This window comes from Catharus ustulatus, chromosome 1 (assembly GCF_009819885.2).
Source record: "Catharus ustulatus isolate bCatUst1 chromosome 1, bCatUst1.pri.v2, whole genome shotgun sequence".
In the NCBI taxonomy this organism is placed as follows: Eukaryota; Metazoa; Chordata; class Aves; order Passeriformes; family Turdidae; genus Catharus; species Catharus ustulatus.
The window spans coordinates 120229761-120245581 of record NC_046221.1 but is presented as its reverse complement, the minus strand read 5'-3'; the positions used below and the strand labels follow the sequence as shown (position 1 = coordinate 120245581).

General features: G+C 39.3%; 1 protein-coding gene across 1 annotated transcript in view; it reads right to left on the bottom strand.

Annotated features, from left to right (window-relative positions):
- The window catches only part of RGS20 (regulator of G protein signaling 20), a 34848-nt gene extending 19027 nt beyond the window's left edge, over positions 1-15821 (bottom strand). The window contains exon 1 of the mRNA XM_033078000.1: positions 15671-15821. Coding sequence (XP_032933891.1) covers positions 15671-15793 — 123 coding nt within the window. The 5' untranslated portion in view covers positions 15794-15821. The remainder of the gene's footprint in view (positions 1-15670) is intronic.

Here is a 15821-nt window from a genome sequence, read left to right as displayed (position 1 = left end):
GAAGGAGAGCTTGTGGTTGCTTAGCAGCAGAGAGTTCCCCTAGGTCTGTTTGGAGAGGTGAACTACAGCAGAAACTGGACAATGTTCCCAGGAGAGCAGAAAAATTAGAAAGGTTGATTCCCACCCACAACCCCACTCAGTATTCCTCCTGCCTGGTGGCAAGCAGCCCTTCTGCAAACCTCTGCCCTTTTGGTTATAGCAGAAAACATAGAACAGACGTTGAACAGATTTCTGTGCCAAACTACAATTCCCAAGGTCCAGACAGGACCTGGAGATATTATGGGGTTGACAAGTAGGATTAAATGACACTGCTTCACTCCTTGGCAGAGAAAAGGAAACAAAATCTCTATAAGTGTACAGAGGTGGTTTTTTATGTGGCTTAAGACCAAGCTCAAAACACTTGGTAACACCACTGGCCTTTGAATTCAGCTAGTAAATGTGACTCCCCTAAGACCTCTCTAAGCTACGGTCCCAGGTGGCATCCTAAATCTTAGCTTGATCAAGTTCAGGTTTAAAATGCTGGCAGAGCATTTAACCCCCTTAGAAGGTAGGTTCTTGCTCCATCATCCTTTCCATTTGTCTCAGAAAAGCCATGATCTATTCTTGCCTATGGCAGGGGGTTTGGAATGAGATAGTCTTTAAGGTACCTTCCAACCCAAACCATTCTATGGTTCTAGCTAACATCTTATTAATAAAGAAGGTTATATATTTTTTTTCAAAATTCATGACGCGTGGTGATGGTGGGCAGTATTGTATAAAAATATGGTATTTATGCTTCCTAACATAAATGGTGTTAGATAAACAAAGCCACCTAAGCTATCCTCCAGTGATTGAGGTTTGTAGACAACTCTGTCTCGCTCTGTAGACAGGTACCACTGCATCACTGCATGTGTACACAACCACATCCTGAAACAGCTGAATGGTGTGGAGGCATGAAGTCCTCACAAAATTGTTAACGTAGTCATCTTCTCATCCTTTCTCCCTGAATGACGGATACAGGCTGATGTCCAGATGCATGAGACAGAACTGCATAAACAAGGGCTTGGACTTTGATGAAATGGAGCTTAGAGTTGAGAGAGCTGAGAGACACAGACTGGAACCCTTTCTCTCTCGAAAGCGATGTGAGTGCACATTTCTCATGGATGAAAGAAAATTCCCTCCGTCATCAGAGTAGCTTGCTCTGCATGTGTCTCTGTGACCTTACTCTTGGTCCCCTCTACTGCTCTACTTTGTTCAGGTTAATGCAACTTCACTGGGACAGAGAGAAAGTAAAATGTCAATCTAGCAATGCATGGGAGTATATTTGACCTTGCACATATTTCTGTTTCAAAAAAAACAAGTTATGGAAAATTGAGAGCTTATGTGTGAGTTGTGTATTTAATATAATTATCCTACATAGTAGCACATTTTTTCTGTAACATACAAGGTAAAAAATAAATCAGGAGATCTGGTTTCAGTATTGATATTATTTACCAGTATATCAGGCATTGGAAAACCCATCTTCACCCTTTACTTGACTTTCCTGAATATTTCACATTAGACTCATAAGCTCTTGATAAAACTTTTAGGAAGAAATTCTATCCAGCATAGAGTAGTTTTCTTTTATTTTAAATCAGTAATGGCTTTATAGGAGGGTACCTTTGCTATTTAATATTGTCCCTTTGGATGTTTCATAGACTCCACCCTCCTTCCTTCTGCAAACTTGTCCAGTTAACACTTTTTTCTAACACTTTTTGCCTTTGTGGAAATGGAGAAATCTTTTATTATTTTTATTTATTTTATTTTATTTTATTTTTTAGTGAAAACTTGTATGGCAACTTTTTATTTTTTCTTTTTAATTTGTTCTCACTGTTCAGAACAGGTGAGAAGAAAGATAATACAGAACATATATCTGTATTTTAGTAACATTGCATTCAGCATTCTTGCAATCACACATCAATGGGTGACATAATGCATATAGCAGTTCTTTTGGGGCCTGTTTGTCTTTAAGATGTGAGGGCTGATTGCTGGTGTCATACCTGAACTTCTGCTCCCTGCCCAAGGAGATGTCATACACATTTGTATGGCAGATTTTGTGTTCTAGTCTATTTCAGTGTTTTTTTCTCCCTTAAATTGTTAAAAAGAGAATTTCTAGACCATTGAATGGAGCTGATTCATAGTGAATTAGGGAGCAATTCAAACAGAGATTAAGAAGCCATTTTTAAACGTTTTTCATTGACATTAGGGTGCACTTGTTACAAGTAATTTTGAAGACTGATAGGCTTTTCTGGGAAAGGCGATATTTTCAGGAGAATGAGTTTCCAGGAACTTCAGCTGAACTTCAATTTTCTTTGTGTATCAAAGCAGTATTGTAGTATTTGCTTTCTCTTACCCCTTAATAAAAACTGAAAATGTAAAAAGAAAAAAACAACAAAAGATGCATTTAAATAACCCTCTTTTGAATGAACATAATACCAGTGATATTATGGGAAGCAGCTTTGCAGAACTTTTAAATACTTGTATTATTTCAACATCAGTTTCTTATAGGCATAAGCCACTTTTCTTCATGGATCTATCAGCAGTTGCTTTCAAGTAGGAAATATAGGTTCAGTGTTGATGGGAGGAAGAATAAACTGGTGTCTCCAAACGTGTAAGACCAAGCATAGAGTAGCATGGTCCCACAGAGCACTAAGTTTTCTTACATGCAGGGATGCCTATTAGTATTTAATTTTTCATCAACATTGATAGCGGTGTATTAATTAATCAGTAGAATTTATATTGTGTAAGCTAAAGTGTGGAAGTCCCACTGACATGTCATTCATGCAGTCACAGGGTGCCTCTTAGCCTTTTGCTGGAGCATTAGGTTTCCTCAAGATCTGATGCTAAAACCTGTGATTGCATTACATTAAGGCTTGAAATGTTATCAGAATGGTTAGACTTGATTTAGATCTCAGTGCAGGCAGAATTTTTTTGCAGGTGGTGGCTCTGCTTAGTGCTTTGATAATTATTTCATCACTGTAAGGTCATTTTCTAGGGTGATGTGTTTTCTCAGGGTTGTCCAGTCCCATATGTATGTTCTGACAAAACCTTCACTTCAGTATTTATATCAGTCAGTGTCTGCTCCAAAGCTGCAGGAAGCCTCCGCTGTCTCCACTCACAACTCTGTTTCTTTTCCACTCCTACATATTACATCTTTATTACTTCTAAGGCAGAGGAAACTTAAAGAGAAATAACATTTGAGATGGAATTCAATATTTGAGATATGTTCTCCAGCAGTAGCACTGAACGCTGGGTTTCAGAATGTCAGTCAGCTCAGTGATGGTTCTACTCCCCATTCTGGCCCAGTCCAGCTGATGGGTGCAGGCTCTGTGGGGTTTGTGAGCCCTAGGACTGTGCTCTGTGGCCCAACTCATGTGCTTAAAATCCTTGATGATGCAGAGTTTATGGTAGATTTACAGACTACACAGGAAAGTGGTGGCTTGGGCAGAGAAGGTCTAATTAGAAACTGCAGCGTGACACACACAAAAATGAAATCTTTGCTGAAGTGCAAATCCTCTAAGAAACTCATTCATTTAATTTGTCATGTTTGGCAAATGGAATCTTCACTATATTCTCTGATCCTCCCACTTGATGTATGAAATTAAGTAATTAAAAATATAATGCCAACTACATTTTGTTTTAAACCATGAGGTTAGCATACATCTCTAATTCTGTCTACTTTTTTCCCCCATAAACCTTTGAATTATTTGGAATCACTGAAAATCCTTACAGGTCAGGTTCGATTTAAAAAGCAAAATCTCTTCCATCACGACCATGTTCTGTTAATGTATGTGCCAGCGACATGATAGACCCTGTAGTAAATCCCTGGTAAAAATGTTGATCAGAAAAAAAATCGCTTCTACATACAAAAATGGGGAGTTTCCAGACGATGGAGGAAGTGACTTAGGGACGCTCATTACAAGCTTCCAGAAGGTGTCACTGTGCACCTACTATTTGAATGGGGAACCACAGCATTCAAGGATTCATGCCAAAGCACTATTCCTCCTTGAACTAATAGGGCTCCTCTTCTCTGCTCATATGGAAATTAAATGATCGATTGGAGAACAATCTCTGTCTTGTTTTTCATGATAGGAAAAGTTAAAATATCTTCACAGTATCACTGTCACTCAAGAGGTATCTATCCAACCATGACCTACAGAAGTATCTCTGATATTCTGGGTCACATATAACCTAATTCTTACACAGGATCCTTACCACACATGCTTGCAAAGTAATAAATACAGTTAAATTAAAGAAGAAATCAAAACTTCCATGAATGCAATTTTTAGGTCTTATAGAGCAGTTTGTAGTTATGTTCCAGAGCTGATTCAGACAAGAAGATTAACGGGGCAATTTGCAACCAGTGTTCCTGAACAGATCGAGGTTTCAGAACCTTTGAGTAGTTCAAAGTGAGTCTGAAAGCCTAGATGCACAATGTGGCTGCACAGTAACATTCCAGCTTGACAAGATTTCTGAGGAAGACACCGTGATTCTGCCATTAATTTTCATCAGGTTTTGGACCTTATAAAATATGGATCAATCGGAAAATTATGCAACCACGTTAAAAGCCTGATGGGAGAAAATATAATTCACTTGAAGGACTGGTAATGGAGAACATGAAAGGAGAAATACACTATAATTCCTTTGAAAGAGAAGAACAAAAGAATAAAGAGCAGGCAATGAGAGACTGCTGAAGAGTATGAGGTTAAAGGACAGTATCAATGAGAATGTTGCAGGTTGGTGCCACATGAAGAGAAAACTCTGTATTTGTCACATTGAAAACTAGATTGAGCTGGTTACCAGGAGTATTTATCCAACATCTTAAAAAGACATATGAATGATGATGAGAGGAAAAGGAGCTGATTTGATAAGAATGATAGTGAGGAGAAGGTGTGAGCATATTTTGAAAAGGAAAACTTCAGGTGTTATCTATCCCGGTGTACTGATTTATAAGTGGTACCAAACAAATACTCTTTAAAAAAGAGGTCAGATTATCTGTGTTATGTAAAAGGGAGTATCCCTGTGGAAATGAGTAGAAAGGCCTGGAGTTTCCTTGAACAAACTCTTACTAACATTTATTTCAGAGATGCCTTCTGTGATTTTGCCCCTAGAGGAGTATCTGCCTAGATTAGAGAGACGCTGAATGTAATGCTTGCTTTAGGCTTGAAGCAGCATAACAAATGGTACCAGCTCCCAGGTCTCCCTTGATGCCACAGATATCAAGTCACAGGTTAAAGACAGAGGATCTCAAGTAGACAAAGAAATAAAGAAGCAAACAAAAAACTCCAAATAAACAAAAACCCAACAAACAAGCTGATAAAAACAACAACAAAAAACCCCAACAAAGATCCATCTCAGAGTTACCGAGCTTTTCGGGGAGGCACTTCATGTATTCCTGTGAAACCAAACATTTCTCCTGTTTCATGTACACAGAGACTGACTCTGCATTCCGCAGGCTGGGCTTTTCCTCTGGGCACTCCAGGGCTGTCTATCATATTTCCCTGCACTGCATTTTGCTTTGGATTCAAGACTTGTCCTGAGAGAGGGAGAACAGCACTCCAGATGGACAGAATTTTGGACATTTCTCATTTTGTTTCCCATCTTTGTGCATCACTGTTTGAATCAACTCACTAACAAGGCCACACTTGAGGCTTGTTTCCCTCTCTTACACTACTGCTTTGAAAGACCATGTTCTCCTCCTGGGCAGACAAAACACCTTGCCCAACCTTCTTCCTGCAGTTCGTTTCAAACTTACCTCCTGACCAAACACAGAAAAGACAAAGTGGGACTGAAATTGTCATGTCTGCAATAGCCTAAACTCTTCCTCTGTTCCGCAACACTTTTAACTTATTTTTCCTGATGATTTGGAGAGGTTGGTAAGAACCTGTTTAAAGTGTGCCTGTTTAGAACCCAGAGGGATAAATGAGAGAGCATAGTTCTTTTATGAGTCTGAAACAATTTTATAACCAGAGCATACCACTATTTTCCAGGTAAATTATTCAATAAGACAGTATTCTTGTACTGAAATGAAGCACATGCACTTATCTGCACAGTCTGTATGAACAGAATAAATGCAGTGCAGCGAGAACGACTTGTCTGTCATCAAAATAGCAACCATCTTCAGAATCAAACATTTCAGTGAACATTAGGTTATGCTAGTTGGAAGAAATGTCCTTGGCTTTTAAGGGCTGTGACTCACTTTGTCAGTCTTATGACTGGAAAACTATTCCATGTCAAACCATTCAGAAGATCTGGATGTAAACTGAGAAATACTGTTTATCCCTCTTACTTAGAGCTCATATTTTAATATAAATGTTATAGATGCCCTATGCATTACCATGCAGAATTCTGGGTAATGTAAATCAGTAAACGAAGCAAGAATTTGCAAATGAAAAAATGGGACAGGGGGTCAGAGAGGAGCAACTCAGCAGCCTCTCCAGTACAGTCTAAGCACTTCTGCGAATCTGAGCATGAGTTCCAAGTACCAAAAGGCACACAGTGTTGGTGTCAAAGCTCATCTGGGATACTAAACTACAGCACTAGCAAGGACAGCTGTCTCAGAAGTATCTGTGTTTGAACAAACTGGTTTGGTAATAAAAAGAAAACAGCATGGATTTGACAAAACAAAGCACTGCAATGCATGAAGATTAATACTTTAAAATATTATAATCTTATAATCTTATAGTCTATCTCTCATAATAAATTGTTATACAGATCAAGAACAAAGAATTTATTCTGTTTGGGTCTAAGCCTGACCCACTGTTTTTGCTCTTAACTTGATTATTCTCAAATGAAACAGTGAAGTGAACAGAACAGTGAGAACTGTTTTTTTCTTTATTTAGTCCTAAAGTAAATCCCACAAAATGTCACAGGAAAAATCACAGCTACTTCCTGAAATTAAGCCGTGTTCACAACTGGAAGAGAATAAATAACAAAACAAATTTGAGCCGAAATCTTTTTCTGTGTGAGTTCTTCAGCATAGACCTGACATCTCTAGGCTCCTGAGGCTCCTGTAAATAATTTCATCCTTCTTGTGAGAGTAATTAAGTGCTTTCTACAGTGATCCAGAAAAAATGATGTGACATTTTGTGAGACAATCAGCTGCTGCTTGGCAGGCATCACTGGGCAGCTCCTGACAGCTCCTGATTTATTTTAGCCTGTTCTTACCTTTAACAGTTGATATGGTATTTTAGATTAGATTTATTTTGAGAATAACACTAAAAGTATAATACTGAAGGCAATAGGCCTCCTGAGCCATTTCCAACCACATAAGGTGCTAGAATAAATATCTGTTAAGTTAAAGATCTCAACATCTAATTTCCTAAAAGTTTTGGAATCAGCATTAGGACAGGGCCAAGCCAGCTGAGACATCCAGAGCTGTCAGTAAGCAGGCACACACTGCTGTAAGCCAGGCTTAACCAGTCCACCTGCTCACAGAGCCTTGCCATTTCCCAAGTGTTACCCCTTAGCCCATATTTTGGATGAGTCTGATGGAAAAATTATGTTCTGCTTGTCTCACTTTTAAATTTTAATGTTTGTGAAGAAATATACAGTTACTTGCATTGTACATAAAAAACGTGTTTTCAACCCCCATGTGGTTTCTGGGAGAAGAGTTATGGTCTCTTCTTTGCATTTCCTGGCTTGGCATGGCTTTGGCTTTGACCTTCTAAGAAGGATGCACCTAGCTGTCAGCTAGCAACATGGAGCTGGGCTTTGAATGTGAGATATTTGTGATAGGATTCTGATCTCTTTTTGCATCTCTTTTTTGACTGGTTGAAGCTGCTTTATGTAAAGATGCAAATAAATGGGAGTAAAAACCTGTCCTGTTATTGCACAGAAGGGGCCAGCAAATGTAGGACTGAGTAAGTATTACAAGGCTTGAAATAAACATTATTTTTTGCAGAGTCTTTGAAAATTTTGTGAAAAGAAATTACCGTGTAAATGCATGTGTGGAAATCATGATTTTTGTGTCTTTGCACCAGTCTTGGGAAATGCATCTCGGGTAGCATGCATTGTATACAAACAGGCAAGGACAAGGAGTAAATTACTCTTCATGCTCACAGTATATATAGCAAAGAGTAATGAATTTAAACAGCAGGCAAGGATATTTAGGCTGATCCTAGCAGCAAATTTCAGATGACACTTTCCAACTCCCACCCTGAACTGCCTTTGACAATCTTAGATCACAGAATGAATTGGAAGAGACCTTAAAAATCATCTATTTCCAACCTCCCACACTCTATGAACAGGGACACCTCCATCCAGCCTGACCTTGAACACCTCCAGAGATGGGGCACCCACACCTCTCTAGGCAACCTGTTCCAAAGCCTCACTACTCTCACAGTCAAGAATTTCTTCTTCATATCTAATCTAAACCTACTCTCTTTCAGTTTCAGGCCATTTTCCCTCATCCTGTCAGTCCATGCCCTTGTAAAAGGTCCCTCTCCACCTTTCCTGTGTGCCCCTTTTAGGTACTGGAAGTCAGCACTAAGATGTCCCTGGAACGCTTTTTTCTCCAGGAAGGACAACCTCAACTCTCTTAGCTTGTCTTTGTAGGAGAACTGTTCCAGCCCCCTGATTACCATGATACTGCACCCCACACCATTCTCCTGGTGTCTTGCAGTGGAAGGATTTGCAAATCTGGTACTTCAGGACTCCTCTGGCACTCAGAACTCCCTGAGAAATATGAGCTGAAAAAAGCCCATACACCAATTAATCTTTCAATTAGAAATAAGGTGTATTGGAAATAAGTCAGAGTACAATGGGAATGCTATACTCAGGTGATCTCTAACACATCATGGCACTGAGGCTGAACTGCAAGTCAGAGCAACACCAATCGCATTATGGTAGGCTTCTGATGCACAAAGGTACATAATTTTAATTTTAATAATTTTTATATTTTACTGAAAGTCATTTACTTTCATCAAGCTTGATTATGAGAGGTATATCATAGAGTAAATTCCTTCTGACTCCAAGGCACCCAAATTAGACGCCTTTTTAAGAAGGTTTCTGTGGTCTTCAAGAGAAATGCTGCTTTTCCCAGTGTCCTTTTTCTAAATTGTTAATTCTTGCTGGTGAAAGGATATAGTAAACTAATGTATTTGTAAATCTGAAGTTACCCATAATTCAAATGTGTTCATTTAGATTTAGGCTGAGTCGGTTATTTATTAATCAGCATGACATTTTGTTCCATTTAAAGAAGGTCATTGTAAATTAATAAAAACAATCTGTAATTCAGGTCAGTCTAGAATTGTTTTGCTGAAAAACTTCCAGAACTAGTGTAAAAGCAGTTTGCCTTTTTATTTTCATATTAATGAAATTCTTTCTGACAGTAACATCTTAATCAGCCCAAGAATCTGCATTTTGCCCATTTCAAAGGTGCATATGTGAAAATGAAGCTTTAGGACTATTTCAATAGTAAAATATGTAAATCACTAAATCAGAAAAACACATTTTTGCAAATTAGTACAAATTATCTAAGAGGACTAGAAAATTTGCACACCATTAATATGCATGTAATCCACCCATTAATGTGTAGTACATTATTATTTTGACAACTTTTACAGAAGAATGCCCTCTGATTGCTGTCTATGCAGCTATTATTGGCTCATAGACAATGCTGAGCATTACAGCCAGCTATTCTCTGAAAAGTGTTTCTGGATGCAAAAAGAATTTATGAATTAAAAATATTATTATGCCATGTAATTACAGAACATCTTAAAAAGAAAGACTCTATGAAGAGCTCTTTGTTTCACAGAATAGTTGAGATTAGAAGGGGGCCTCTGCATATTGTCTCATTCTGATTCCTGCTCCTCAGGCTTCCTAGATCTGTGCTGAGTAGGGTTTGGATTCCTCTGAGGATGGAGACTTCAAAACCTCTCTAGGCAATCTGTCCTACCACTGCCACAATAAAAGACCACATAGTTTTATGTCTGATAGAACAGACAGAAAGCCACATTCATATTTTCTTACTTTCATGCATAATGCTAAAGATTAAAAGATAATGTTTTAAAAAGAGCTATATTTAATGGTTTGAGCTGCCTGGAGCAGACCAGTATACTACAGACACCTGGAGGAATTGTGGGAAGAAAACGCCAAACCCAACATGAAAGATCTCTGCAAGACTGTGCTGGGGTAGCCAGTAAGTGGTGAAAATGAGTCCCATCCACTGACAAAAGCCAAGCCAGGCTCACTGCATGTCTTTCAAGGTTAGGTCTGCTAAAGGGTGCCCCATTCACAGCACACAGTGCTCCTCCACTGCTCCCAGCAGTACCCACAGAGCTGAACCGGCCTCTTCTGGCCAACTGTTCCCAGTTTATATACTGGGCATGATACCCTATGGTATGGAATGGCCCTTTGGCCACTTCGGGTCAGTTCTCCTGGCCCTGCTCCCTCCCAGTTTTTGCGCACTCACTCACCAACAGAACATGGCAAACAGAAAAGTCCTAGACCTAAGGTAAAGAGAGCTTAGCAACATCTAAAACTTCACTTTGTTAGAAATGCTAACACTAATATTGTCACTCTGAATCCAAGACACAGCTCTGTTCCAGCTACTTGGAAGAAAATTAAATTCATCCCAGCTGAAACCAAGACAACACTGCAGGTCTCATAAGGGTTGATAGAGTCTGTAAAAATGTGCAGGAGTAGCCCTTTCTTAACTAGTGAAAGCACTTCAGGGAAAGGATATATTATTGTTACAAAGGATACATGTCCAGAAAACAAAATTAACCACCAGAGAACATCACAGAGAGATAATGCTCTCCAGTTTGTCCTAGAAATAACTTTGCCTACCTTGAAAAGTGGATATGATTTTACTTTATTATCTTAATCTATAACTATTTGGCAAAATACCCACTCTTTTCCTATCAAACAGTATACTCTATCATCAAAGAAGTAGTCAGTATGACTAGTTGCTCATAACTTGGTGGTCCAAAATGCCACATAATACTCCTATATCTCTCCCAGAATTCCGTCTGCCTTTGAAATCTTGCTCCTGAATAAAAAGGAGCATCAAACGTGTCAAAATTTACATCTGCCATGTAAGAACAACTATTTTGGCATAGACAAAGAATGCTGGCTGCATTTGAAAGTGGTTCAATCCCTAGACATACAGTTTGCATCCCCTGCCCATCTCAAACATAAGAGATAATATGTGACTGTGAAATTATGTTTCAGCCTGTTTAACTATGTACAAGCCCTGTTCAAAAGAACAGAAGTGTGTTCTTGGTATAAGCTACTGCTTGGTTTATTCTCAACACCCTCTGACAATCACAAGCTTTCAGACACACAAATGCTACCATGAGTAAGTATGAAAAATATGCTGCACCAAATAAACACTCCTGATACTTGGTGGGAATTATATTGACTGAAAATGGTGAGTATATTTACTAATACCAGGACTTTTCCTACTCTTATAAAAGATAAAGACAACATCTGACTTCAGAGGCACTGTTAAGAGTAAAAGCATTTAATGACTGACAGCACTCATCAGCTGAAGACACTGGAGTGTAAAAGCAATGCAATTATTCAACTGGCATGCCTTCCCTTGCAAACAACAACTTTTATCATTTTTGACCTTTCTGGAATTGTTTGTGAATGGATTACTATTTTATCAAAAAAATTATGATTCACAGCAGTTGCCAAATAATTTAGGCGAGCTTTGCACGGTCATGAGTGATCTTCATGTTACAAGCAGTTCATAGAATAATGTTGGACATCTCTAGGCCCAAAGGATTCCTGCAGAGCTGTGATCAGCTAGACAAAGGATAAAGGATGCCATACTTCCCTGGGGCTGCTCCTTCCCACAGCATGCTCGAGGCCATTTCCATTTCTGTCTGGTCCCCCCACAGAATTTAAATTAATAGGACTTGGCAAGCAGAAAAGCCACGCTGGTATAAGCAGGTATCACGGTGCCTCAGCCTCCAGGTTATTGTTGAAGAAGGATTAATACTTGCTCTCTGCATCTCCCTGGCACATATCTTTTCACTAAACATTATGCTTTTCCCCACCTCTCTGCTCCAAGCCCTGTGGAGGAAAGAAAGTGCTTACAGGTGAGGCAAATGTCAGCAGAAGCTGGAAAGTATTCTGCTTCAATTCCTAGCAAGAACAGGGCTGCTCTCTCAGAGAAGGTGAGCTGGAAGCAAATGGATCCCACATCCCACTCCCACCACTTGAGCAAGGCAAACTGAACATAGAGACAAATTCAAGAAAGATCCAGATCATAACAGCAAGGTGGAAGTCAACTCCTCAGCTCAGATTTACGATCAGATCCCACAGCCACCAGGCAAGCCCACACTGACAGGTGACAGCCAAGGTCAAGCCAGGAAGTCAGCCCAGGGTGGGATGCTCCATACATGGCTGTCACTTAACTGGAGACCATCACTCCTTCAGGCTCAGCTCAAGGGAACAAAACCTGTGGGCTAAACTTAAACAGAGCTGCTGGGTCCATGAGGGAAGGTGGAGGCTCCAGCGGAGGCTGGTCAGGGTCATGAATTTATGCCCTCATTAATGCTCTCAGAGCCCTGACACTGCTTTCCTATGTGCACTTGCCCTGTCATTTGCTGTTTGTAGGTGTATTATTCATATAAACCCAACCAAATCTGGAGAATGTATGCTTAGAAATCACAATTATGGTATAGAAGTGAAACAGGTTCTATCCAGGTGTAATCTTGACATGAAAAAATGTGGCAGCTCTCTGGGGAACATTCTCACTCTCTTCTGAACAAAAGATAACAATGAGCTCTGTGGAACAGGACTTTGGCTAAATTTTGACCATAGAGGAAAAAACTGTGATATATTTAAAACTTGCACTATCTCCCTAATGTTTTAATGGGGTGTTTTATTGTGTTTACTTGCAAAAAGCTCCTTGGGAGCACACATGAATGTGTTAGCTCTGGGTTAAGAAAATCTTTGTATCTTTGTGTTGACAGTGGTAAAAAGCAGTTTATTCACTTCTGCTCTTTAACACTTCTATAAATCAAGACACAAACATGCCAGAGAGAAAGGCTTTTTAAGCAATGCAAATGGAGATAGAAACAAACAACTCATTGAGTTAATTTAAATGTCATGGAGAGAATTTAAAAGGCCTTTAAGCTCTGCCTACCACTTTCCAAAAGCATTTCTCTTGTAATTCAGTTTCTCTTTGAAAGCATATTCAAGAATAAATAAACCTTATTCGTGTTCTGTTAAAATATTTAGGGTTTTTTTCCTGGTTTGTTGAGTTTCTTTAATTGAAAAATTTATTTGATATTTTGGATTTTTTACTCTTTGGCATGTTGAATTAGATGCCAACTTGCTCTCAGAAGCAGCCACTGGTCACACTGAGAAGCATCAAATCCAAAATCTCATCTAAAGTGGAAGGGAATATGGGAATTAATGAGGACTGGAATCAGACTGATCAAGGACCCTGTCAGTCACACAAATTACAGGTCTAAGAACATAATCTCTCTATAGCAATCGGTGGCACATATAGAAATGTTTCACCAAAAATCTGAACTTTCTGTACACTTAAATGCCACTAGGAATTATTAAAAAAAACAATCCACAAAAGTTTTAACATGATCTGCTCTATTCTGGAAGTGTATGTGACAAACTGGTTTTGAACCTTAAAAACTTCAAGTGATTTTCCTAAATACTACTAGGAAATAATGTAAACCCTTTGTGCCATGGTTCCCTATCTGTAAAAGAGAAAGGCATTTCCTTCCCATGTAAAGTAAAGCCTGCAGTTTTAGTTCCCCAGTCTTAGGGCTGTACACACTTCTAGATGGGTGAGTCTAACTTCCTATCACTAACACAATCCTTGTAAACTCATTAGCTACCAGCAACATTGCTTACATTACATATGTGAAAGGATCATTTGCTGATACAGTTTATGAAGTTTTGAAGACATGCTCCCCCAGAGAATGTAGCCTCATACCCGAGCTACCACATCACAGCGATTTCAACTCAGCTGAGCTCAGGAAGTGGTTACAGAGCATCTCCTGAGCAGTCCCTGCAGGCTGTCTCTGCTACCAGGGATGAGAGCCACACCAGTAGAGCTGCAGCATTTAGAAACAAAAGCACTAAACAAAGTAAATGGGACAGATAGCAAGCAGGAGAAGAGAAGTTGCCAGCAGTGCTGTTAAAGGAACTGTGGACAGCAGCTGGCTCTGAGCCTTCCAGTGGCATTTATGTCCTTCTACAGCTAAATTCTTTGCAGAATAGAGAAATAAGTTATCCTCTGTGAGGTCGCTGACTCTGTCCTGTGCACCATGTTCTCAGAGACTCAGCAAGAAACTAGAAATTCAGGCAATATCCCCAAAAGCAATCAGCCAGCTGAAGGGAACAATTCAACTGGAGTGAATTAAAGGATGGCTAAATGAGAAAGGACTGGGGATATGAGATATGAAGAACTCAGTATCTGTGTTTCAGAAACTAGGACTGTCAATGGTTAACTTCAGGAGCCATTGGGCCTATGACAAAACCCCTTTTGCCTTCAGAGGGTCAAGAAGTCCCCAGGCTCATGTGCCAAATGGACAGAAAAAAGGACAGAATGACATGAAACTCTGAACAGAGTGTACTTTGTTCATTATCAGAAACAGTTTTCAGACAGCAGCAAACCAGGCTGAGATTTTCCTCTCAGCAAAAGTAATGAAAGTAATTTAGAATTTCTGATGAGTGCATTCCTATAATTCAAATGAAATGGTCTCTTAGAAATGGATATAATTTGGCTAAGAAAATGGGATGGAGAGATCAATTACAGCTTTAACTTGGATCTTTGTAAGGCAGATGTGGAATTGGGAATGGCATCTTCTCCTGTCTTAGCTTTCACCGACCCTGCCAAGAAACTCAACTGGACACCTTAGTCCCTCTCTGTGCTGGCTTTAAGCGTGAAAAAAGACAACCTTTGTGGTTCCAGGAGTGCAGGACTTTGCCATCACATTATTTTCCCTATCTTGCACAATGGTGCACCACATTTGTCCCAAAGCTTTAATAAGATACAATTTCTTGCACTTGTCTCTCTTGCTGTGCTGCACAGGAGTATGCATAAATAAATAAATAATATTAGTTCACCCCTCAGGCAGCTTTCAGGTTTTTGACAAAATCTAGAAGATACATGACTGTAGTTTTTAATTAAGGAATACTCTACAGGTTCACTAAAGGGGATTTACTGTAACTCCCTAGTAGACTTCAGTATTATACAGTTTGATTTCTTTGCAGTATTATGCATTTTGATTTCTTTGGCATATCATCTTTAGTCCATTATCAATAAAACAATCTGACATAGTATCAGTAAAAACTGCACAACTCTTCAGGGTCTAAACACTATGAAGCAACATATTTTCCCTCACCCTTTCAGCAACAGATTAGCTTCAGAAAACACGAGTAATTTTTGTTAAAAGGATGTGTTTATTACATTCTCTGACAGCAGACACTTAGTGGGAAGGCAGATCACCACCTCCTCTGTCACCGTGGTTGCAACATGCTGAGGAACAGAGGGCAGAGGATGAGGCTCAGGAAAAAGGAAAACTACATGAATAGTGATGTCTTGGTGATAAACAACCTATGGCTGTTATTCATGACATTAATATTTTCTTTATCCTCTTTTCCGAATACACCATTTAACCCCCTCCTACAGGACTTTTGGATAACTAATCTTGCATTTTTTTCTTACCTTGAAAATCCATTGTGCAGCTTTAATATCTGCTTCATCTTCATTTTGGAGGTTCTCCTTTGCCTGACAGTTGTCTGCATGGTAGCTGTGAGTCCTGAAGTAGAGCACAACTTGCCTCCACATCGAGAAATAAAAAGGCTGTTCCTGAATC